This window comes from Cupressus sempervirens, chromosome 1, assembly GCF_028749045.1.
Source record: "Cupressus sempervirens isolate cs-2001-9-10 chromosome 1, ASM2874904v1, whole genome shotgun sequence".
In the NCBI taxonomy this organism is placed as follows: domain Eukaryota; kingdom Viridiplantae; phylum Streptophyta; class Pinopsida; order Cupressales; family Cupressaceae; genus Cupressus; species Cupressus sempervirens.
Genome location: NC_143118.1, coordinates 99,007,418 through 99,034,743, shown reverse-complemented (window position 1 = coordinate 99,034,743; position 27,326 = coordinate 99,007,418). Strand labels below are relative to the sequence as shown.

General features: G+C 36.6%; 1 protein-coding gene across 2 annotated transcripts in view; it reads left to right on the top strand.

Moving 5' to 3' along the window:
* Positions 1 to 700: 700 nt before the first annotated feature.
* LOC149576410 (uncharacterized) overlaps positions 701 to 27,326 on the top strand; it is a 115,760-nt gene continuing 89,134 nt past the window's right edge. Inside the window, exons 1-4 of one of the 2 annotated variants that reach the window (XM_089817189.1) lie at positions 701 to 1,192; positions 24,885 to 24,965; positions 25,368 to 25,616; positions 26,481 to 26,569. In XM_089817189.1, the coding sequence (XP_089673315.1) occupies positions 898 to 1,192; positions 24,885 to 24,965; positions 25,368 to 25,616; positions 26,481 to 26,569 (714 nt within the window). In that variant the 5' untranslated portion in view covers positions 701 to 897. Of the gene's footprint in view, positions 1,193 to 24,884; positions 24,966 to 25,367; positions 26,570 to 27,326 lie in introns of both variants that reach the window. The other variant, XM_089817184.1, reaches the window with a different exon arrangement.

Below are 27,326 nucleotides of genomic sequence, written 5' to 3'. Positions count from 1 at the left end.
AAAAGAGGAATGGGAAGAGAGGGCCTTCCTATTTTGTAACATGAGAATGGTGGAGATAGAACAACATTTGATCTTAGACTTCCCTGCCTACAATGACATCCACTTTAGATATGAGGATATTTTAGAAATAGGCAACCTAGTTATTGTTTATGAGGAACCACAGCTTGATAGGTTTGCAAACTTAGCGGTCAACATTCACTATCGAAGAACAGATCTCAGGAAACAACTTCAAAAGAGCTAGAGTTCTAGATGTCTGGCTATTTTTTAGGCAGTTTTGTAGATTGCTCGAACCTCGTGAACGTTATTAAAATCTTCCATTCATTTATTCATTCATTCAAACAAATAGTTCGATGATATTTCTTACTAAGTGCACCACTATGAGCCCCTAACCACTCTACTCATATGAGACCCCACACACGTGTCCCCTTTGTAGTCAATATGAAGTACCATGAGATACTCTTCCCCTATTGAATTTTTAAAAGAAAAGAAAAATCAACCACGTGGGACATCCCAACGTGACCCCCTAACGTTTCTTTTTTAAAGTCGCCAGGTATCGACGGTGCGCATCCAATCCGGCTCCACCACAAATCATCCCAGCCATTGCTGCGGTTCGCTTACGTCATCCTGTTAGCCTGGGAGCAAGTATGTGCAAACATGCCCATCGATGCGTAGTTAGGTGGCTCACAAATGCAAGCCAGTTAACGTTGTCTGAGAAGAATTCACAAATTCACGAAGACTAAAACAGTGGGGGTCGCTAAAACCCTGCGGAGCGATAGAAAAAACCCGAAGCATTTAATGGCCGCTGAATGTAGCAAGGGTCGCCTATCCAGACGTCAAATGTACTGAAGAGCTTCTCGACACCTGTGGAAGGCGGAAAATAAACAAGTCGCATCGAAAATGGTGTATTCTCTGGCCACGGTTTCCCCAAATTCGTGGCAGTTGCAGCGGGGATCAGGATTGGCTCCTTTCACTACTTTGCCCCACAGAGGCCCTGGATTTCTGTATAGTGGAATTAAGCGGGTGGGACGCCCCATTCGATTGTGCGCAGTTGCTGGAAACGGGGGAGAAGAAGGAGGAGAGCGAAAGAAGAAACCACCTAATTTGTCATGGCTGGAGAAGGATTCAGCTTCCTCCAATTCGTTTGCTGGTTGGGGGTCTTCAGATCAAACTCCGGCGGGGAAAAAGTTTTCAGGTCAGGCATTGCTTGTGGGTTATTTTGGTTTGATACTGGGTTGTTTGAGATTTTCCCCCCTCATCCCGATCTGAAACGTCGATGCCAGAAAATAGCACATAATGAGTTTCTTGGACCGCGAATTATCATGTCTATTATAAGTGATGCGATTCCCTATTTGTGTGTGTTTTTGTTGGGAAATGAGATAAATTATGATGCTATAATAATATATTGCTTTAGTTTTCCCTCCCGAGAGGCTCCTTTTCTGCCAGTCTATTCATGAGTGAAATGTAGCTCTCATTTCCGCCATCCTGTTACTATGAAGACCCGCTTTTTTGGTTTAGATGCCATGTCCAAGGGATTTCTCTTCTATGAGTCGTTTTGTCTTGCCTATCCATATGCTGCTTTTTATCCTGGCCATGTTATACGAGGACCAATGCTAATTCGCCTGGGTTATGCGCCCGGCTTTCTTAGCCCTGTTCATGTGTTGGCTTGTGATAACCACATTAAAAATACGAGGAGCAATGCTAATTCGTCTGGGACTCTTGCCTAGTTTTCTCACTTTCGTGCGGCTTTCTCGCAGAAGTGCTGCTAATTTGTGTGGGCTTGTACCCAGACTTGTCTGTATAGCTCTTCTTATCACGCTTACATTAGGGGCAGCACTAGTAAAGCACATCGGTTACCTCTGTATGATTCGCTTTAACACTTACTTACTGCGACGGGGAACAATGCACTGCTAATCTGCAGCCACGTTCAGCTATAGAGCTCTCCCAATCACAGCCACATTAGGGGTGCAGCAATGGTAAATTGCCCGGGTTACCTTTGAAGGGCTCACTTTCTCAGTTACGGTGAGCAACTAGGTGCTTATTCATCTGCGCTTGCATCCAGACCTCTTTATAACAGGCCCATTAAGAGGTTAGCGATCGGAAATCACATGGATTGCCTTTATACGGACTGCTTTCACGCCTGCTTTGTGATTTGGAGGAATGGTAGTGCTGATTCACGTTTGCTATTGTTGCCCCAGTTTTCCTGTCGGTCAAATTTTCAAAATTTTCATAATATCAAACAAGATCACTCATGGAGTCTCTGTAATTGTGTATTTGCACATGTTTTCTATGGTCCACGTCAGTCAATGTTAAAAAATTTCATCATTTTGGGTTGAAAATAAGCTAAAACATTCAAAACGTTGAGCTCCAAAAAAGTTAGTCAGTTATTGGATTTTTGGTGATTTTATGCTTCCAAAACCTTCGTCTTGTCCCCAGCTCTGTCCAACACTTCAAATTTTCTAAATCCGACTCCTGAGTCAAAAGTTATGACAAGTTGATCAAAGCTTCCAAAACGTGTAGTTTTAATGATTCATTAATCATAAAATACAAGGAGATCAATGAATCAACCAGAAACACATATTTTCTATCAATTCATTAACCACTCCGAAAAAGAAGGTTAAGCAATCAATCAAAATACGTATTTTTAAGGGATTCATTAACCGCCCAAACAAAAGAGGTTAATTAATCATGTCAAAATACATAAATTAAAGGGAATCATTTACCTATTGCAAAAAGGACATCAGATGTTAATTGACTGATATAAAAGTTAGTTGTTTTGTGTATTCAAGCAACAATGTAAAAAGTTACTGATAAAAGAGGAAAGAATTTGGGGAAGTTGTAGAAAAGGTGAATGAATGATATGAAAAACTGAAAAAATGTTGAACCATTAAACCTCTCAATTGAACACTCCCAAGCGAAATTTCAGATTTGTAATGTCTATACCAAAGGGATTCAACACTCATGCCCTTGCCATAAACTGGAAATATTGGGGCAGATCATTGCCATTAAAGAAAGCTTGGTGATGGAGAAAGTTGGTGGCATTGTTGAGTTTGTGGAAAGAAGTTGGCATTAAAAGGATGTGGAGATTTTAGCAAGGTTTGCAGTATGAGAGCATACTGGCTAAACACCTTGTCTGTGATTTGTTTGATTGATTATTAAACTAACTATGGGCTGGAAACAAATGCAAGGTATAAAAACATAAAAAATACAACAGGTGTTCGCAAGTATAAAGGGCGTGCAGGGATATTTTGTCTAAAGCATGAAGGATTGAAATCTCATCATCGCTAAAGTATTATCAACTTAGGGGCCAAATCATTACTAACTTATAAAGAGTACCAGCACTGTCCAAAATATTTGTAGTAATTCAATACAAGTCGCGGCATATGAGTAGCATAAGGAAGCAAGCCAACCATTTGATAAAATGTCTAGGCATGTGTAGTACAAAGTGAGGTGCGCAGGCAGTCAGAATGATTGATGCTAAATTGTAGAAGAGGTACCCGTGGGTGCTATCCGAACACCTTTGTGTAAAGCATTAACTCCTCTATCGATTTGGTCCAGTCACTTGGCACAGCAAAATAGCATGGATATGGTTTACTTATGCTCCAAGTGTAAAGGGGGTGTGCAAGTAACATAAGCCGCCACCTTCTCATTTGCTTCATGGCATTATGAAATGGGTGGCACACAACTTTTGTTGGCAGAGAATCATCACAAAGGTTGATAGATTCAAATCACATCATTGCTGCAACCTTATCAATAAAACATGTGATAATTCAGTTTCATCATCGCGACATACGCAAATGAAAAAGAACACTTGCTAACTATATAACAAAATGCCCGTGTGCGTACATGAAAAAAAAGGGCAATGATGGTAGTGGAGAAGCTTGTGTGGCATATACCAAGCTTATGATTTGTTTAACAAAATGCCCAACTCAATGTTGGGTTGATTCATATGGTGAGATGATAAGAACTCTATTTAGTTGAGAAAAAGAGCGATAGCTGCATGAGTTTTATGGGAAAAGCAGTGCAAGTATTATTTTAATGCTTTGAGGCTTTAGAATTACTTAAAGGTGATGACAAATTGATTAAAAAACAAGAAGGAAAGGGGGGGCTTGCACGATATTGAATACACCACCTCCATTATTGTGGCTCATGGTCTGTGACACAATTTGGAAATTAAATGTAATTTTAATCAAGCATCACAATTGTTTGACCAAGTGAGGAGGGCATCGCATTGAGTGCAGTGAAACTAGCTTTATTATAGGTGTTATATATTCCAAGAAGAATAGCAACAAATTGTAGAGAGAAGTGTTCGGAGAGCACATATATACATCCCAATTCTAAATCATCAAATATACAACAACGTGCCATTGCCAATAATAAGAGTGCACATGTGAAAGCATAGACGATGTTTGCTTATTCAGAAAGCCCAAATTAAATGCTGCCTGTTGTCAAAGAATCCTAGGCAAATAGAATTTTTAAATAAGTATTATATGGTCTGTTTACATATTTATGAGAGATACATGTTATTTGTAAAATCCTATGAGAAATACATGTGTTAAGTGTGGAGGCATTGATAAGTGAAAGAACCATTAGCAAAATGGCTAAAGACACACGATCTCACAAATTTTATGATTGTGGAAGTTGTTCAAAAGCTGTTGGAAAAATTCCAAAACCTTTATGCAAATATTGTGGGTCTTGCATGTGTAAAGTACAAGGTAGACAAGCAATTACAAGTGTTCAAAATCAAATGCACCCAATAGTTGTAATGTCCAATTACATCTGTTGAAACTGATAGCTTTAGAAAGATGATTATAGATAATAATTATCAATAGAATGATACACACACACACACATATATACATTGTGTATATTGATACACACACACATATATACTTATTGTGTATATTGATATTTATACACACGTATTTAATATTTAAACTAATATCATTATATTGATCTTATTTGTGAATTCAATTATCATCCATAAATAGTTTGAATTACCATTTATTCCAAGTATAATTGATCTGCATAGTGATCGATCTTGTTTAGCAATTAATATTGCCAATTATGAGTATCGATATACATCAAACCCAAGTCTGATAAACTTGCTTATGTTTACTGTCGATTATGGTTTCGATAGAATATAAATTGCCTTTGTTAATTAATTGTTAACTACCGATAACTATTGACTTGCTTAATGTAATGAATGGGCATCATTAGGAGACATGTTAATTAATAGACATGTCTCCACTTACGTGGAGGCATTTCTATTCATTAGCATGCCCCTCCCCTTGGTCATATTCATATTTATAGCTAGTCTGATCAGACTTAGAGGCAAGCACAACAATCAATTTGTAATATCCCCCCCGTTGATAGTAAAAGTGGGTATTAAACCGCAATAGTCAATATCCCTATTTGAAATAAATAAGTTATTGATTAAAGAATGGAATTATTATTAGATATCTCGATTAGACGTCAATGGTGATATCCTCCATCCATAATATATTATTTGATAAATAGATAAAATTAAGTACTTCATTATAGAATATATTAACTATTTAATAACTAAATAGTTAATTAAATATTTTAATCAAATTGGTCATTAAATAAACAAATTTAAATTAATAGACAAATAAGCATTCATTAATAAATGAATAAATAAATAATCATTAAATAACTTATTAAATAAACAATCATCACTCATTAGAAAATTAATAGACAAATAATCATTCATTAATAAATGAATAAATAAATAATCATTAACTAACTTGTTAAATAAACAATCATCACTCATTAGAATTATAAGGGTTGACTATCCAATGTGTATCCAAATTGGAAGTCTCTTTAGAGTGAGCCACACAATGAATAATTAAACACCATTAACATAAGATTCTTGAAACGTTGGCACCCTTTGGATAGGACACAAACCTTGTTGGGCATATAATTAACCCACATCATATACAATTTGGACCACACAATAATTATTACAGAAGGAAAACTGAAAAAAATTCGTCCAACTAATGATGTCAGCGAACAACTAGATAGGAGGATACCAAAGCAAAGTTTGAGATTTAATATAAGGGATGGTGGGTTCATATGCTGCATACAAATATTGAACTCACCACATGAGTAGAGTATTAAATTGGGAGAAGATTTAATATAAAAGAAAATGTGGTCATCCAATGTGAACAATTATCAAAAGACCTTCCTCGGTTAGTTCACATGCCACACAAGTAAAGGTGGACCCACAAGAAGCATGGAGTGGTAATAAAGGTGGAATTAAGATAGAATATGAATGGACATTGCTTGCATTGTGGAGGATATAAGGGACCCACCACCAAGGTATGTAGGAATATGTTAAATAATGTAAATTATTAGTATTATTGTGAATTGTTATTTAAGAGTATAAAATAGAATAAAATTTAAAATATATTTATAAATATTTAATAGAATTAGTAATGAATAAGAGTGTCACTTTGAATAGAATAATTATTTTATTCTAAGGAATGGAACAATGTTATGCTATTATCATTATTATGAATAACTAATTATTTCAATATTATTATCGGTATTTATAGAGGACACTAGGATGTAACTAAGGAGAGGCTCTAGTAAATTCCAACCAATGGATTTATCCCAATAGAGGGTGGGGGTCTGTTGGTGTTTTAAAATGCACTAAAACTACTAAGCGACAAAATGCTTAATACCAGAATGACAGTACATACACAATCTAAAGACTAGCCAATTCTTATTAACAATTGCATATGCAAAGTATTTGGACCCAACTTCAACAAAACCACAGATGGTTTTCTACTCTTTTGGCTTTGCAAAACCAGGGTGGGTGTACCCAGGGATGATTCAAAACTGGAACAACTGTATGAGGATTATTCTTAGTTTCATTCTAATTCTCATTTCAAAAATCCTCAAACATATACATAATTCTTTACTAACTTGATAAACACATCCCATAAAACAGATATGGCCAAGAATTCTTCTATAGATCTGCAGATGTTCTTAACAATAGTGGCTAACTGAAGCTAAAACATTCCATGCAGACAAGTGATGGCCAACTTTGAAGATCTACAGGAAATAAAAGTAAAATTTGATTTAATGCTGAATTTTGATAACCATTTATGATATATCTCTCCTTCAGCTGAATCAATTTGATCAGTGCCTAATCCATTGGGGTTCAAAGTCTATAGCAAGTTCTCAGATCTAGTTTGTTGCCTTACAACAAATTCTATCAGCAATTCTTATCAGAATCCATCATTCAAAATCCTTTCCACTACTAAAGAAACCTTATCACATTCATCAAAGCTTTTATTTAATCCATTGAATTAACAACAGTGATAAATAGATATACAACCTAACTAGATTGCAATCAATCGCACAAGCCTTTACTTATACAATATCAAGACAACCAAGTAATTGGAAGGAGACAAGATTCAGAAAAGAATAATATGGGGACAGTTCACAATTTGTATTCATCTTCTTTGAAAATGGTATATCATTTACAATAGACTCAGAATGACCTTTAGAAAGAAACACAACTCATTCTATATTCATGTATTCTCAAAGAATTGACAGAGAAAATACGCTTTCAAAATTTGGACCAAAAATAGACTAAGCATATTACTTAGAAAAATAGAATTCAGACCCTTCTTTTGCCTTGGAATCTCACTTAAATAGTGTGAGATGCAACAAGCTTCAGGCTAAAAGAAATGACAAGTGTCCTTTACAAAGAATATTTACATACACCTACCACAAAAAGACAAAATGCGGGTAACAGAAGATGTCCAGATCAAAACATTCTTTTAAGTGATCAGCTTTTGTTATATGATTTTGTGTTGCTGATTGGTTATTGATCTATTTTCTCTGGATAAGTAACTGCCAAATTAGTCGACGATGAAGCTTGTTCTGATGATGGCATATTAACTTCCACGTGTAGGCTTTCTTCGTCTTTATCTCAGGTGGCAGGAACAACTTCTATCTTGTCCTCTTCTCTAGCCTTATCAGCATCCTGTGGTCTCGGGTTTGTAACTGAAAATGACAGGTTTCTCTTGTCTTCTTCTTCTGATTGGGTTTGAGAAATGATAGTATCAGTAGTTTGGAATTCCTCATCCTGCACGTTATCATTGTCAGTTTCATCTGCATCCAACTGTTCACTAGAAGCCATTTCTGCCATCCACCTGTCAAATAATGCATCATCTGGCCAGTTGAATTGCAAAATGTCCTTCTGTTTTTTTATTACATAATCAGCCACATTATTAATATCAATGAAATCCTGTTTTAAAGAATCAAAGAATATTTTGGCTTTCACCATCTCCTTTGTTGTGGTGGCCCGCGATGCATGCCCAGTTTCATTTACTACTTGATTCATTCTTAAACAGAATGCATCATCAAGTTCTTTCGTCCGTTCCTCTTTGCTTTTTAAATTATTTTTCTTATCCAGGGCATGAGGAAATAACTCGAAATTTTGACTCCTATATTTGTCCAAGTGATTTATTGTTATCTTCTGTAAATGTGTCCTTTTATTATCAAAGTCAGCAAGGTCAGAAACAATATCAAAGATTTTTTCAATCTGATCATGGGAAGTATCTATAACAGATAAACACAAAAAGGTTACTGCTTTTTCCCTTCTTACCCACTTATCCACAATAGGCTTTAGAGCCTCATCATTTCCATTTAATTCCTCCCAAATGTTAATCACCCTGACCAATTGATGATGGATTAATGGCCATTCAACTTTGTCTCCCAGATATGTAAGAGCTTTTCTTAGTTTATCTTCATACTTAGATTCCAACTCTATATGTAAGGCCCATAGTTTAGCCTTTTCTTCTTCAAATTCCTCAGCAGTGTAATATCGTGGCCCCTGGGGTGTATCTGGCATTTCAATGAGGGGGGTAGACTTAAAAGGTTCTACAGGGGGACGAGGGTAGGTTATTCTAGGCCTGGTGGATTGTTCCAACAGCTTATTTTCAAGCTCAATCCTCCTCTTTACCTCTTTGTTGTATGCATCCACCACTGTCTCATGCTTGCTTTGTAACTCAAACATAACCTGTTCCTCCTTCTTAGCAGTGGCCAAAAGAAACTGGGAAGACTCCACATTCCAATAGGCTGCCTGTACATGGGAGGTGTCAACAACCCTTCTTACAAGTATGTTGCCTGTCAGTTCAGACTCATCTGGTTGCGAGGATGTGGCTCTAGATCCTTTTTTCAACGACCAACTGACCAAAGCAGCTTGATCCTCAATGAATGCAGTTCCTTGGAAATCCTTTTTATTTGGGTCTTGCAATTCCAATTTACTTGAAACAGAATTGAAAATTAAGGCATCTGCAATATCCCAATTTGGCAACAATAATATGTTAGAGGTTTTTACCATTTGCCTTCCTTCTTTAGGAGTAATGTTCTGAAATTCCTTCATCATTTCTTCTTTAATTTGGTTTTGTATGGAAGCTTCATCCATTTCTAGATGCTCTGTCTTCATCCTTTTACATTTCTCCTCAAAGATGTTTATGTTTGTTCTCCATGCAAATTGTTGAAGAGCTCTTGATTTTACAAAATTGTCATCAGTCAAAAATTGATGACTTGCTTGTTCTAATACAGGGTCCAATTCCCTGCCTCTATAATCAGCTCTTGTTAGATCCAAACTTGGGAGAGGAGGCTTTGGAAGGTTACCTTCATCAAATTCTGATTGGGTAATAAAAACACCTCCTTGTGATCCAATCTCTTCAACTTGCTCACCTGTGAACTGCTCTTCTCCAATTCTCAAAGGAGATTGGGTGGGTGAATATTCCTCAGCTTGAGATCTCCCTTCTCTTATTACCTTCTGCCTCTTTGGGCTAGGCTCATCAGGTCTCTCCTCTAAAACTATACTGGTGGATCCCATTATTTGTTTGCCTTTATCTATAGGAGCCCTTTTATTTTGAATTATAGTGTAACCAGGTTTTTTTTGTACAATTATTTGACCAACCCCTATATTAGGAGTGAAGGCTAACCTCTTCATGACTTCTCTGGCCTTATCAGGAGAAGAATTAATAAAAAAATGTTTCTTCTCATTCATGGCTTCCATTATTGCAGGGAAGTTATTTATGAGCTTATTTATTTTGTCAGCCTCTGTATTAGCATTGTCTAAAGGACTATAATTTTGATCAAAACAATGAATAAATTCTAGGACCCGGGAGTAAACTCTCCATTTTTCTTTTTTAGTTTCTTGTTCTTGTAAAGAAAATTCATTTCATATAATGTCTTCGGGGTAATATGAATCATGCTTTACCGGTCCTAGCTTGATCCTATGCCTCAGAGTTTGATTGAAAAATCCCTCAGAATCACAAAAACGGGGGTGGGAGACAGCCATCATATACTGATCCAAAATTTTGTACAAAAAGAGCCATCCTCCTTTAGTAATCACAAACTGATGGGCCACTATGCAGGTAGGGAAAATCGACCCTAGTTGCCTCTTTGACAAGAACATTTCCTCTACTCCTCCTAGTTGCCATAAGACTTTTGCCATCCCTATCTTTAGGGGCTCCCTTTAAAACCATAAATCCTGAAAACTGTAGAAACAGGGTATGGGATAATATCTCCGCAATTGTGTGAAACTTTCAAATTATTGGGACTATCCATAGGTCTTATGAGATTCATTAATACTTTAGGGATCCTGGGATTATCACTCAAAAATAGACATCTCAATTTAGAGGCAAAATATCTATCAAATCTGACAAAACTAGCTTTATTTGCATCCCAAGTCATATCTGCACTCCACAACTGGACTGGCAATGTTTCCCCATTTTCTTCTCTGTTCAATTTCATCTCATTACCAAAATATGTTAACCCCTTTGAACAAGAACATATGCATTAATAAGGAATAGTGGCCAAAAGTTTTCTCCACCTTACCTCTCGCAATTCCAACCAAACCGATGTGAATTTCTTCAGCTAGAAAGGAGGCAAAATCAAAAATGACATCTACACCGAAAGAGGCAATTTGAATCATGATATACATAAGGTCAATAGGCATGAAATCTTGCTCATCCTCACCAAGAACACGGCACAGGGTCCTGTATATCTCTACAGCCCGGGAAGTGAAAAGGCTCTTCTTAAAAGGTTCTTTAGAGGCTGCAGTTATTACTGGCAGAGTTCCTATGGTACCAATGTGTGCCCTCAATGCACCTCCCCTAATTATATCTCTTTTCGCTTTGTATTCCTTTTCTAATTCCAGCAAATTGATTGGCACGTGGAAATCTGATAATGGTTCTAAGTGAAAAACCTCTCTAATTTCTTCAGGGCTAATTGACACTAGAGGCACACCATCATTTCTTCTCACAACTCTAATGGCTTGGTCATAGTTTTTGGCAATATCTTCTAGCAAGTCGTTGTCCATGAAAACACTAGGAACTACTAACTTTCCCAAGTCAAAATTCCATATATTAGCGTGAGGGGCAAACAGATTCCTCTCTGAAAACCACTTTTTAAACAAAACAAGGCCAGTCTGATTGGTTACTGCATCCCTTACCCAGTTCCCCTTGTCATACAAGCCATCAGCAATTTTAAGCCTAGGACTTAATGAAATTAATCTTTTGACCCGTGTAGACTCTGTAGTGGATTTTGGGAGTAACTCTAGGAAATCATCGTGGATATTCCTATTCATATAATTAACTTACCCAGAGAATGATTTCTTAGGAGGCATCTTGATTGTAACAATGGGAATTGGAATGTTATAGAGGTTATAATCGAGTACTTACTTGATTTCGCCAAAATTATCCTCTTTTGAACTTCTGCAACTACTTTCAAACAAATATGAAATTGTTTTCGCGTCTTCACCAATGCTTAATCACAACGTTATCGACGGGTGCCTATGCTCAGAGAAAATGAAATCTTTGCTGGAGTGGACTGTAATGAATAATAAAAGAAAATCTTACAGATTATACTCTGCTTTTTTCTCACACGCGAAGTCTCCGTTCATCATAAATGCGCGGGACAGAATGTCACCACACTTCCCCCTTTTTTTAAAAACTTGCGCTGTCAATTCTTGGAAAAACTTGCGATCTGGTAATGACAACTAAGCTGGCTCATTTCCTTATTAACATATTTGCAATCAAACCAATAGAATAGCTCCACCTGCACCTTTCCTTCAATGCTGATGCTTTAGGCTGGGCCCACGGATGATCACGGACATGTGTCATCACGTCGCTAACTCGCTATACTTATACCTTGAGCATCTTTCCATGGCGAGCTAGCGATAACCTTTGATCTTATGTCAATCATGTGGCATACGTTTGAAACGACTTTTCAAGGAATCAATGGTGGGCCATCATTCGCTAACTCGCTATGCTTAACTTCTGAGCACTTCTTCATAGCGAGCTAACGACAACCCTTGATCTTGGCCCAATCTCACTGTCGAAAAACCTTGAAGTACATTCCTGGGAAGTGGGTCCACGGTACCACTGTTGCTGAGCTGGTGTAATGCGCTGGCATACACATATATATTTTAATCATCCTTTATCTTAGGTTCTGCCGTGTTTTTGACTTTTGGGTCAGTTGTTATGTCGCTACCGGCAAACACAACAATATCCGGCTAGCGATGCAACAACCCACCGGAAAACAAGCGTCGGGAAAAGTAGCACAGCTTGCAAAGAATTTTTTCGGGACTTTCCAAATCATTTCTGGTCATAAAAGAAGGCCGCCTTTAGCGATGATTTCCTCCTCGCTATGTTGCTACCGACAACTCGCTTGTATATTCTAATAGCGACTTAGCGACTTGCTGGAGTAAGTTGGACGCCAGGTTTATTATTCCCGATGACCACCTAAACGTGTCATCACGTCGCCAATTCGCTATGCTTTGCTTCTGAGCACTTTTCTTTAGCGAGTCAACGACAACCGTAGGTTTAAAAGAAATCCGACGGTGAGGTAAGAACACTTTCACAAGGATTAAAAACAACAAATTCAACATAGGTGAATAAAAAACATCTGCGTAACTTCCTTCCCCCCTTTTAAAAAATTTTCGCGCCAAGGAAAATTTAAAAGGAAAAAGGGACTAGCCCAAGAAAAACACAAACTTAGTTGGAAACCTAATCACCACTAAAGGATCACAACCTGAAATTTTATCTGGGCAAAGACGAAACCTATTATACAAAAATTCAGGCCAACAGGGTCAACGTTCTGTAAATCTTTGTGAAACGGACTTGAACCTATAAACTTTGAGGGAACACCTATTGAGGATTGGTGTCTAAGTGACTTGATTTCATCCGAAGTCTCCTTCTTAAACCTAAAAGTAATCGCCAACATTATCATTATCTGACTCATAGGGAAGGATGTATAGTGTTACTAAGGAGGGGTTTGTATTTTTCCAATCTAATGGATCTTATCCCAATAGAGGGTGGGGGTCAGCATTCCGTAAATCTTCATGAAACAAACTTAGACCTGTAAACTTTGAGGGAGTTCATAGATGGTGTCTAGGCAACCTGGATAACATCTATATCGTGCTGATGTAAACCTAAATAATAATATCATTTGATCATTGAAATTTATACTATGAGCACTACAATTGGTTAAATTAAGTATCAATCCCGACTAACCCAAAAAGGGGACATTGCACAATTAGTGTGAAGCTTTTGAAGTTTGATCACTCTCTGATATTTATATTCAGACTTGTAAATACAATAATCAGAATTCATCATTATTGTTTCAGATTCATGTCTATATTTGTGAAATATAATTATTCTCTCCATTCTGATTATATTCTGCAAAATAAATAATAGTCAGTAAGCATATTGTTCAAGAGATGAAAATTAAAAGATATACATATTAAAATCTGCCATAAGTCTAATCAACATTAACATGGTATCAGAGCCTTGCTAAGGAAGATCCAATTAAGCATATTGTTCAAGAGACGAAAATTAAAAGATATACATATTAAAATCTGCCATAAGTCTAATCAACATTAACATGGTATCAGAGCCTTGCTAAGGAAGATCCGATTAGATTTGAGAGTACAAGTTACTTAAAATATAAATTTTCTCTTGAAAAAGTAATCCCATTCCATCCTTCATAATGTCAAGTGTAATCAGATTTGAGGGTCGTCTTGAAGGAGCATTCAACTTTGTATCTTGGAAGTTCAGAGTTATCAAGAAAACTCAATGGATCAAGAACAATGAAAAACTATGAAAATAATTGTGGATGCAGTTAGGGATCATATGGTTCCAATCATATCGAAATGTGATACTGCATACCACATGTTTAAATCTCTTGAGAATATATATTAAATAAACAACACTAGCAAAGCACTCACATTGAAAAGATATCTTCACCATGTGAAGATGAATAAAGGAGAAATTATCATGGCATACTCTATGAGGATTGCTGAATTAAGAACAACTTTCAACAAGTGGTCATCAGATTGCCAATAAGGAGTTAACAATGATGGCCTCCCAACATCATGGGAATCATTTATTCAGGGAATAAGTGCACAGTCAAAACTCCATAAATTTGGTAGGTTAAAAATAGATTGCTTACAAGATGAATCCAGATCGAGCACTAGAGGAAACGACCAAAAATGCCTCAAATGAGGATATTCATGTACTAAACACTAACTCTCATAAGAAAGGAAAGAAGAAGAATTTCAAAAGGAAGAAAAATACTTATGTAAAAGGTTCTTCCAAGAAGAGTAAGGACATATCTTAGATACAATGTTTTAGATGCGATCAATATGAACATGATGCAATAAAGTGCCCTGGTCCCTAATAGAACAAAACAACAAGCATCTTTTGCTGAAGTTGGAAAGCTAACATAGAAAATGATTCAAAGAAACTTGTTTTCTATTCAGCTATTGGGGATGATTCAAACTATCCAGCAAAGGGGAGTGGAACCTGCACCATAAATTTGAAATCAGACATATCCCTTCAACTCACTGGAGTATTATATGTGCTTGGGATAAAAAGAAATCTAGTCTCCATTTCTGCACTTGAAGACAAAGGGTATAATAACCTTTATAGATGGAAAAGTTCTGCTATGGCCAAAGAATTCCACTATCAAGAAAGCACATAATATAGAAATAAGAAATGGATGTCTTTACAAACTTTGCACTGATTTAAATCAAGCCGCATCTCCATGAGACTTCTAATTCAAATGAAATTTGGCACAAAAGACTAGGGGCATCTTCATTTTTGCGCTCTACCTTCAAAAGAGAAAATGGTGACTAGGTTAACCAAATTAAATCAATCTCATGAAGGAGCATGCAAAGAATACAAAGGAGATTTTTCAAAATAGTATTAGTAAAACTAAAAATGTACTAGAACTAGTTCATTCTGATTTATGTGGACCCATATATGTAACCTCTATGGGAGGATTCTTATATTATATACTCTTTGTAGATAATTTCATTAGGAAAACCTAGATATACTTCCTTAAATGTGAATAGGTTGAAGAAATCCTTAAAAGGTTCCAGGAATTCAAAGCTTTTGCGGCAAACCTGTCTGGGAAGAAAATCAAAAGGTTAAAGTACAGATAATGGGAGGGAATACACTTTAGAATTTTTTAAAGAGTTTTGTGTGAACGCTGGGATTACGAGGGAGTTTACTGCACCTTATAATCCACAACAAAGTGGAGTTTTTGAAAGAAAGAATAGGACTATTGTAGAAGCTGCTAGAGCCATGTTGTTTGATCAAAATATATAAACTTCATTTTCGGATGAAGCCTCTAGGACAACTGTTTACATTCAAAATAGATGTCCTCATTCACTCCTAAACAACAAGACTCCTGAGAAGCATTCACCGGTGTCAAACTTGACATAAATCATCTAAGGATCTTTGGGTGTCCTATCTACATGTATGTGCCTAAAGAAAAGAGGTCTAAAGAAAGGAATATTTGTGGGCTACAGTGAAACAGTTAAAGCCTACAAAATGTACATACTTGGACAAAAATTGATTGAACTTAGCAGAGATGTCATCTTTGAGGAAAACACCGCTTTTAGGAGATCCAAGAGCTCTCATGAGATAGAAATTCAAGATCCCCCTGAAGATATGAAGGAGGACCACCTTCTTGACGTTCAAAGGGATTCTCCCGAAGAGACTATAAATGAACATCAAACTCCTTCAGCAGATGAACCTAACAATAACAAAAAGAGACCACTTTGGGCTAGAAAGATGATTTAGGAAGCTGAAAATTATGCAGCATGCAAAGGAACTTTCAGAGAAGGAAAGAGACCCCATAGATTCTCTTGTTATGTTGCCTTGATGAGCAGGATCATAAAATCAAAACCAACCAGTGTTGAAGAAGCTCTTAAACATCAAGTATGGAAAGATGCTATTTCAGAAGAGTATCAGTCCATTGTAAAGAATGATGTGTGGGACATAGTAGCAAGACCAAAAGGGAAATTTGTTGTTTCTTCAAAATTGCTCTTCAAGATCAAACATGGTGCAGACGATAGTATTGAGAAACACAAAGCCCGGTTTTTTGCCAAAGGTTTCCCACAAAAAGAGGGTATTGATTATGAAGAGACTTTTGCACCTGTTGCCCGTTACACCTTAGTCATAGTGGTGATAGCTATTGTAGCATCTAAATGATGGAAGAGCCATCAAATGGATGTGAAGACTGCATTTGTTGATGGACGGTTGAAGAAGATGATTATTTAGAGCAACTTGAAGGCTTTATCATGCATAATTCTGAATCACTTGTATGCAAATTAAAGAAGGCTTTATATGGACTTAAATAGCCCCCTAGAGCTTGGTATGAGAGGATTGATCACTATCTTTTGGGACTAGGGATTCCAAGAATGATGTAGATCCAAATCTTTAAGGTAATTAATGGTGATATGTTAATACTTATTTTATATGGACCTGCTAATCACAAGAGAAGATCACCTAATCTCTTATTGTAAGAGGGATCTAGCCTCAAAATTTGACGTGAAGGACTTTTGGGCATTTTAAATTACTTTCTTGGATTAGAAGTTCGGTAGAAATTAGATGACATCACTCTTAATCAAGGAAAGTATATTATTGACATTCTGAAGAGGTTTGGAATGTTGGAATGTAGACCCATGTCCACCACTCATGGAAACAAATTTGCACAAATTGAAGGAAACAACAATATAATCAGAATTTGTAGATCCCACTCTTTATAGACAAATAATTGAACCACTTATATATTTGGTCAACATAAGACTGGATATATGTTATGCAGTGAATGCTCTTAGCCTATTTATGTGTGAACCAAAGGAGATACATTTTGTTGCTGCAAAACATATTCTAAGATACCTTCAAGGTACAATTGGATATGGTCTTAAATACAAAATATAGATCTAGATCTACTTGGATACTTTGATTCAGATTGAGATGGAAGTGTATACATCAAAATGTTGCTTTAGTCTAAGATCAACAATGATCTCTTGGATCAACAGGAAACAACCATCAGCTGCACAAAGCTCTATAGAAGTCGAATCCATTGTAGCCTCTATGGGAGCAAGAGAAGCAGTATGGTTCAGGAAATTGCTTGTGGGATTATTTGGTGAGCCCCTGAATCCTACCATTATCCATTGTGATAATCAAAGTTGCATCAAGCTTTTAGTGAATCTAGTGTTCTAGGATAAGATCAAAGCACATCGAGATTCCTTATCACCATGTTAGGGACATGGTAGAAAGGAATGTGATTCAGTTTGAGTATATCAGTACAAGTGATCAGACAACATACATTTTCACCAAACCTCTCTCTAGGGTAAAAGTTGAACATTTCTAGAACAAACTTGTTATGGTTGAAAATATAAGTCAAATTTGAGATTGAGTCTCAAATTATTTTTATTTGTACTAATATATATATATATATATATATAACTTTTCAAATAATGAACATTTGTAATTAACATTTGTAATTAACATTGTAATGTGACGACTTTACAATGATTTGCTTCATTATCGTGATAGAGATCATGTGACTTGGTATCCGTGGACATGTGATGATAGTTTATATCTCGTGGACGTTTTGATAGATATCATGAGACTTGATATCATTTGAAGATTATAATGATCTTTAAGAGATAATCAAGGTCGATATTGTATCCATGAATATACCATGATAGACATCATGAGACTTGATGTCAGTGCACATACCATAACATGGAATTTTGAGCTATGAAGAATGTCACGTGACTTGATATTCTTAAGTATCACACCTCTTGATATCCAAGTAAGGTGATAGATCTTCTCACGATAAATGGATTTATTGTGATATACATGGATGGACTTTTATCTTCCTTAGCTAAGAGGGAGTGTTGAAAATGATAGCTTCGGTCAGATGATTATGGATAATAATTATCAATAGAATGATATAAGTATATGCATGTATATATATTAATATACATTGTGTATATTGATATATACATACACATTTAATATTTAAACTAATATCATTATATTGATCTCATTTGTGAATTTAATTATCATCCATAAATAGATTAAAATTACCATTTATTCCAAGTATAATCAATCTTGTTTAGCAATTAATATTGCCGATTATGAGTATCGATATACATCAGACCTGAGTCTGACAAACTTGCTTGTGTTTGGTGTCGATTATGGTATCGACTGAATATAAATTGCCTTTGTTAATTAATTGTTAATTGCCGATAACTATTGGCTTGCTTAAGATAATGAATGGACACCATTAAGGAGACATGTTAATGAACAAACGTCCCCACATATGTGAGGCATGTCTATTTATTAGCATGTCCCTCCCCTTGGTCATATTCATATTTATATCTAGTCTTATTGGACTAAGAGGCAAGTACAGCAATCAATTAGTGTAAAGCCTCTTGAAGTTCGATCACTCTCTGATATTCATATTCAGACTTGTAAACACAATAATCAGAATTCTTCATTATTGTTTCAGATTCATGTCTATATTTGTGAAATATAATTATTATCTCCATTCTGATTATAACCTGCAGAAGAAATAACAGTCAGTATATTATTCAAGACAGAGAAAATTAAAAGATATACATATTCAAAACTGACATAAGTCTAATCAACATTAACAACATCAGTTTGAGAAGACAAAGATGAAGGTATCAAAGTACCATTAAAGTATATCTATTTGCAACCTGTTTCAAAAGTAGTAAGGTGAAATAAAATACAAATACCTGATTATGTTCCCATTTTCAAAAGTACACTCCTGGATATCAGAGATACCATATTGGGAAATGTCAGCATTTAGAATTTTTGGGTGCCTATGGAGAGTAAGAATAAAACTGAGATGGCTACATAGATTCTTGATAGCGATTTAGCTTGAGCAGGTGGTCATCCTATATCTATACAGTGTCCAGAGTTGGTGATAGAATGCATGAAGGCTTATCATCCAGGCACCAGAGAGATAATTATAACTAATGATAAAGTGATAGCAAAACTAGACTCAGTTTCTATTGCTATTGTTTTCTGGTTACCCATCAGATACCAATTTGCAGATATGGATAAAGAGTTTGCTAAAGAATACTTTGATGAGAATAACACACTCAAAAAATAAAACCATGTCTTCGTAGACAAATCAATAGAAAAAGGCACATAATGGTTTTACAACTGAAGGTACATCAACTACACTAAAATCGTCAACACGAAAACTCCAAATTCCCTACAAATCCATGAGAACTTGAATAAAACTACATATGATTTTGATTACCATGTATACAATGTTCACAAAATTCCAATCAAAAGAAAAATCAACAAACCACTCTTAAAGATTTTTATTTTTCAAGTTCCTAAAACAATTAATGAAGCCCATGCATTGATGCTTCAACAATCTTCTCAACAATGTCTTAATACTATAGCCAGATCATGGTTAGTGCAACCTAGAAGGGGAAGGTCACGACTATCCAAATCCATTCACATGTCCTTGTTAATGGAAGATGTTGCAAACATGGTAATATTTCTGAGCAGAATAGTGGGAAACAAAGATTCTCGCGAGTTTGAAGATTGGATGTTCTTATTCATAAATATGGTATCTGAAGGAAAGCAATACATTGATTGGGCTGAAATAATCAGTGATTCTTTACATAACCAACTGGTAGAATTAGAATCAAATAATCACTTCTATATGACCTCTTAATTTTTCTATACTATAGCCGAGATGAAGAGTTGGCCGTGAATCAATAGGGGTGGTGTTTCTGATGATGTAACTCTTATTAATAATTACCATTCTCAGTTGCCATTACTTTAGAAGAGTGAATGATGCTTTTTCTATGCTGACATTTAGAGAGCTTCAGGGAAACATAAGGCTCAAGATATCTTCAGAGGCAACAATAGTGATTCAGCAGCTCGGGAGCTATTTTATACAATCCTTAAAGTTAACTTTTATCCAGTTGGCAGCTTATGCTGGTTACCTGCTTATGCTATGCAGGTTTGTTGATGATAAACTTGTATTGATTGAGATGTGTAGATAGATTAGCCAAATCAATGAACTTTGCAAAAAGAGGAGGTCAGATGGCATTTTTTTTTCCATTGGCATTGGGCATTATAGGTGTGATACTTCTGTAGATGCAAAGAGCATAAAAATATCTGTTGCAAAGATCAACTTATACTCATATACTATGCGGTTCCCCTTTGACAACAAAGGCTAAGTAAATGATCTCAACAGTAAATGATCTGAAGTTGAGTTCCAATTTTAATCACTTTCCAACTCTAGAAGACTTCAGGGAAGACTGTGAAGATGATTTCGAAGTTAGAAGAAGATATTGGATGAGGCTTACTTTAAAACAGGTGATAGACTTCAAGGTGGATATTGATGTAACGGGCATAGAAGATGTTGAATGCTCCTAAATCAATCCCTTCTATTATGAAAATATACAACTACTGGAAATCCCACCTGTAGATTGGTCCAATTCCTAAATTGAAGAATTTAGAAGGGAGGGCAACCTATGTGATCGAGAGAACCGAGGAATGTTCACAAGCTGGGGCTGTCGTTGCACCAAAAGATTGACTTGTCAATGCCCGATACAACCACTAGACTTGTAGAACACAGGGGGAGTTAAGCCATGTCACAAATCCTGAGTGGGAATGTTGGCGGTTGGTCCAACTACCCCCCCTTAGTGTTACCCGAGGAGATATAGACCAATGACCAAGCTTTGATATCACTTGTTACAAGCTAGGGTTGTACTTGCACCAAAAGATTGACCTGTCAATGCCTGATACAACCACAACCACTAGACTTGTAGAACACTAAAGGTGGTTAAGCCTTGTCACGAATCCTGAAGGGGAACATTGGTGGTTAGTCTAACAATCCCCCCCAGTGTTACTGGAGGAGATTTGAACTTGTGACCAAGCTCTGACACCGCTTGTTTCAAGCTAGGGTTGCCGTTGCACCAAAAGATCGACTTGTCAATGCTCAATACAACCACTAGACTTATAAAACACGAGGTGGTTAAGCCATGTCACAAATCCTGAAGGTGAATGTTGGTAGTTAGTCCAACAAGGAATGGGTAAGACAAAAGATGCTTGAAAATACAAGAACTAGACCTCCAAGCAAAGGAAGTAAGTCTACCGGGAGGAATAGCAACCACGGGGAATCTTTTAAGATGACACCTGGAGTAATTGCAAACAAGCGGGCCCAACAAGTTAATTCTTGAGATAACGGCGGTAATGAAGATCCTAACAGGCCAAGTGAGTTATCTGAGGCCTGTGAAGTTTATTTCATAGTTAGAAAGAAAAGAACAAAGCCAAAGGACAAAGTTAATGAGGTAACTCAAGAAGGAAGTACTAATCAGAATTTAACTATATAGGAGCCTCCTAGCAACAATGAGCAACTGATCCCAATTGTTCCCTCACCATTAATCATGGGATCCCCTCCCCATGAGTTCATGCCTTAAGAAACACAAATGATTGATATTACATATAACACAAGTGAATGATCCAATGCCAACCGCATCCAACTTAGCATTATCAGCTAATCAGCGATTCATTGACTTGCAGGAATTGCTGTCAGCATCTTCATTTACATGGTTACAGAAAAGTTTACAGATGAAGAAAGGACTAATATAGGTGGTTCCTCTGGCCTTTAGACACAGCGGCAAATGTGCTTCAAAAATTTGCCAAGGTGAAGAAAACAAAGACCATGTCTAATCTTGCTGTCGATACAACTTCTGGCAATTTGTGCATTGGAATAGCAGAGCCAACTAGTGAAAAGAATATAGAAGAGGCAAATGTAAAAGATTTCAGTGTAAGCAAAATAGATCTTGGACTACCTGCAGTGGAAGGAGACTTCCACAATTTTGAAGTCTGTGCAACCTAAATGTTACAAAGAACCCAGAAAGAGAAACAATCAAAGAGACTTTGGTAGCCTACATTTCCTCCATGGCTGATCATTCTAATGCATCTTTAACAACAGCTTCTACATCTACTCCAACTGGCCCAAAAGGTGTGCTTGAAAAGACAGTGGCTGAAAATATGACAAACCAAAAAGCTCATAGTAAAATGCTGAAATCATGGATTAATCAAGTGAGGAAAGAAGCTTCAGATTTTGTAATTGAAGCAAAAAGGGTATATGGGTACATGAGAGAATTCTTATCCAGGAGCAAGAAATATCTAAGGAACTTGAGGCAGCAAAGGAACGAAAGATTGCTCGGCAGGGAGTGGTAGATTAGCTACAGGAAATATCCAAACTTGATATGAATATTCTAATTTCTGAGGATATCATGACTGATCCAGGTGCTAACCAGTCAAACATGTGGAACAAGAGTATATGCTGGAAAATTCTGAACATCACTAGAGGAGTGAACAAGTATGAGAAATTAATTACATCATGTGAAAGAACACAAATGGAAGTGTTGGAAGAAATTATTGTCATTATTTCAGGAGGAGAAACAGTGACAAATCTTGAGTATATTGATTGGCAAATTCTGGTAGACATGCTCACAACTAGAATTCATTTGGAGATTGTCAGCAGAGTGTCTGATGCAGAGACTATGAAGAAGCTCAACACGGTTTCAGTCACCTTGGGAGATTGCAATATTTCAGTCTTATCAGCATGCACTGGATGAGGTACAGGAGAAATATTACAATACAAAGCTAAGGATGGACAATGTCTTCATTTCCTGTTATGAGCCAATGGCAGAAATTTTCAGCACGTATAGAGCCTTCAAAGGCAAATCAGCTGATTCATAGTGATTCTACAACATGTTTCAAATATCTAAATTTCTTTAGTGGCCTTGTACATTGTTTTAGTTTTGGTAATTATGGCTTGTTCTCAAATTTTAGTTATTATCCTTAATTGGTTAATTTTAGGGAGGTGAATTAACTCACCTCTTTTGCATAAAATTTTGAGGTTAATTAATCTCACCTTAAATACGTAAATGGAAGTTAGTTATTAACCTCAAGTGAGGTAGTTACTAGAACCTCAAGTCTATATGAGGAAGTAATGACTTTGTAAAAAGGACTTTTTGACACTTCTTGAATTTTGGAACAGCCATATTGTTGGTATAGCTTCATTAAATAAATACAAAATGATTTTTGGAGGTGCTGTCAATCATTACTGTGCATTCAGATGCTATTCTCTATATTCATTGTTTGACAATATAGTATCCATTATAATCCTTTCCATCTCATGAAGGCAGATTGTTATTAAAATCTGATTTGTATTACAAATATCTTTCTTTGGTATCTTGGAAATATGATGATGATTTTAAAGTCAGATTTACACCATTGAATATCTATGTGTGGTCTATTGGTTTCAATGATGGAATTTAACAAGTTCTTTGTTTGAGTTCTTGATAATTGTTTGTATATTCATTATCAAGGATCATTGTAATAAATTTTTATTATTTGATAAATTTTAATCTAAAAATCTAAATTTAGATCATACAAGGGAGCTCCCCCTCTATGTGCAGAGGAAGGTCATAGCCTTAGTGACCTATCCAACTGTTGCAAAACAGTTTGTCATAACTAGTCCATTGGATTGAAGTATACAAATTGTCAAAGTGATAAATCTGTTTACCAACACTTATACACAGACTTATCTGCACGGCCCTCCATATCACAGTCATATGAAGTGGGCAGCTGCAACAATAGACATATTGTAATGAGGACAATGCTAGTGCTGAATTCATCTGGGCTTGCTCCAGCACTCGTCTGGATAGCTGCTTCAATGGTGCAGCGATTCGTCTGGGCTTTACTCCTAATCATATCACGATTGTATCAATATTGAGAGCTTACTAATTCACCCGTTTTATTTCTCTTTCTTCACTTGAAACTCATTTATATTTTGTTTCCTTGTTTGATTCTCTATCTTCACAAGAATGGCTTGGAAGATTTAATGTCTGCGGTGTCTTTGGTTGGTGTTTCTTTGCCTGAGGAACTTGTTTGCAACCAACAGGAGCAAGTCATGAATATGAAAGGCTTAATGCATGGCGTGTTGTTTATAAATTAGTAGCTCCGTGTGGCTTTTAACCTGAAGAGAAAAATGACCAAAGCCCTTCTGCAACTTTAATTGTAATCTATTTCTTAAGTCAAATCAAAATACTGTAGAATGTTTTGTAATTAGAGTTCAGTGTAGGAAATAGCAGAGGTAATGTAGCTGGTGTGAAGGGTGCATGTCTGTTACTTGACAATCTCCATGCCTACAAAATTTTTTGCACTATAGTTTTGAATTTTTTCTGAATGGTTTTGAGTCTTGTGACAACCTCATTTTTCTTAGAACAGTACATTTAAACATTTAGAGTACATTACAGAGAAGATCACGAAGACAATAAACCAAAGCAATGGTCAAAATCTTAATTTCGACAGAGTACACCATATTTTATGTGCAATCTCTCCACCTTACCTTCTGCTAATGAGTTTTACAGAAGTGTCCTGCAGTATGATGGACCAGTGTGATTGCACACAGGTGAGCTTGATTTGTTGTCTCTTTGGTGAATGCAGGTTACTTGGCTGCAGGAGCTGCAGGACTTGTTCTTACAGTTGGTTTTGCTTTTGCTTCACATTCTTTCTTCTCAAGAAGAGGTAATATATGATTCTTAACCTTTGATGTAATGTGGCAAATAAATTTACTAAGATTCAGAAGTCAGAAGCGTGTTATCTCACACTTGAGTTTAAATGGACAAGCTAGGTAGATAATTATCACCGTGATCCTTTTTTCTGAATTTGGTTCATGCACAAATCTTTGTAAGAGATTACAGTATCTGCACTGGATGTATATCTATTGGTCACCTTTTTTCCAACAAATTGGATACTTTTGCCTGCTGTTGGATGTCCATCTAGGCATGCCTCATAATCTTTCTGCACACCATGCAATATGCTTGGATGGCTGAGTGACTTTTGATTTATATATTTCATTCTTGGTAACAAATTGGTGTGTTGCCAAGCATCTTTCACAGCTTAATGATGGAATTGTGAATTTAACAGCGGACAAGAACCGAGTGATGCTGCCTCTTACTGCTACACAAGAAACAATATTATCTTCTGATGATTTACACTCAACAGTTGCTGATCATGAACGGGCACAGGGTAAACTGTTATCAGCTGATACCTTGCAACAAAAGCAAAACGAGGAAAATGCAGGTGACTTGATAGCAGCTGATGCCCAGGAACAAAAGCAAAATGAGGAAGCTGATGGGTACACAGGATATTCCAACAATGTGCAGGAAACTGCAGGTACAGACCAGTCTTGCCTCTCGCTTGAGGAAATAAATGGTTTGAGAACTGAAGTTGGAACTGATATAAGTCTTGCTCCTGTGACTAGTAGCACAATAGATGTTGAACCAAAGGAACCTGAATTTGAGCCAGTAGATTTGGTACCCATTAGCAATGGCAAAGATGTTTCATCTTGCTTACTGTCTGATTCCCCAGTTGTTGCCAAATGTGACTGTATAGATAACTTTACAGCCATACCCCAGTCTGAACAAACTTTAGTAGCTACATCACAGTCCACAAACAATGCACCTTCTCCTGTTGAACCTTATTCTGAAATAAATTCTGTGTCCAAAACAGCTGATAGTGATGAGGCTACTAGTTCGCTATTTTCAGAAACTGGTGCCACGATTCAAATTGAGGATATGGACACCTCAGTTGTTTCACCTGTTACAGGGCTGGAATCAAATTCAGAAGATAAGGTTAGTTCTATGGAAAGAAATCCAGACGTTTCTAGTGATTTTGAGTACCCCTTTCCTAGTGATAGTGCAAAACCAAATCCCACAACTTCTACAAAACCTGGTATTGATCAAAACACTTCCGCTACTCCTCATATTCCAGAAACAGCGGAGACAGAACAGTTTATTAATAATGAAACTCTGTTAGTGTCTGAAACAGTGCCAATTTTTGTTGTCACAGACTTTAGCGAATCTATTTTAGTTCAAGAAACTAGTGAAAGTGGGCTTAATGAAAAAGATGAAGCTGTTGGTTTGCCTGACATAGAAAGTATTGATTTCAATGCAACAAGAACCTCTATGTTTGAACCCCTATCTTCAGAATCTGAACGTTCCTTTCCATCTCCTGGCATACCTGCTCCATCTCGTCCAGCCCTGCATCTTGCTCCCGGTAAAGTGGTGGTTCCTCCAGCTGTTGACCATTTACAAGGACAAGCTTTTGCAGCTCTTCAAGCTCTAAAGGTAGTTTCCACTTCCCAATTATTTTACCATTTACCACCTCTGAAGCTGATCTGTAAAGTTTTATAAAAATATTTAATTTCTAGAGATGAGTGAAATAGTTTCTGCTTATTTGTTAATATATGTGTCATCTTGGGGTCCATGGGTGGTTATTTTAAAGCAACTTTATAATCTTGTTTTCTAGCTATTCATTTTGCATACTCTTGCCAAAGATACAATGTGGGGATCCTTTATGATAAGGAAATTAGTATGTTTAACATGTAAGCAGTAGCCTTGTAGACTTCTTCTCTTTTATTTACCAAGATTGTATGGTTAGCTATCATTACATAAACTAGCACTTGCACCTAAGAAGGTTCAAGGGATACGCTGATAGGGAATTATAGATATAAATTAAACGTGAAAAATTAAACATAAGATCTTTTTATGAAAATAGAAATTTGCTATATCAATTGAAATATTAATAAAATAAAAAGGGCTGGGGGCCTAGCTTGATTAGCAAGAACTTCCTTTGGTAAAGCACGAGGTCACGAGATCTAGTCTCTCCCCAATTCACATGTACTAGAGGATGTGTTATGCCAATGTCTCCTCTGACATTAAAAAGTTTACCCCATGCAGTTTACGCTCCCTTGGTCCCTCCCCTAGTGTTGCCTCCCACTCACACCCTCTTTTCCTTTGCCGACGCTGACCATGACATCTTCACCTCCCACCTTAGAGACGGTCTCTTCCCCCTGTTCCCTTCACTGGCACTTGATGTGCCTCC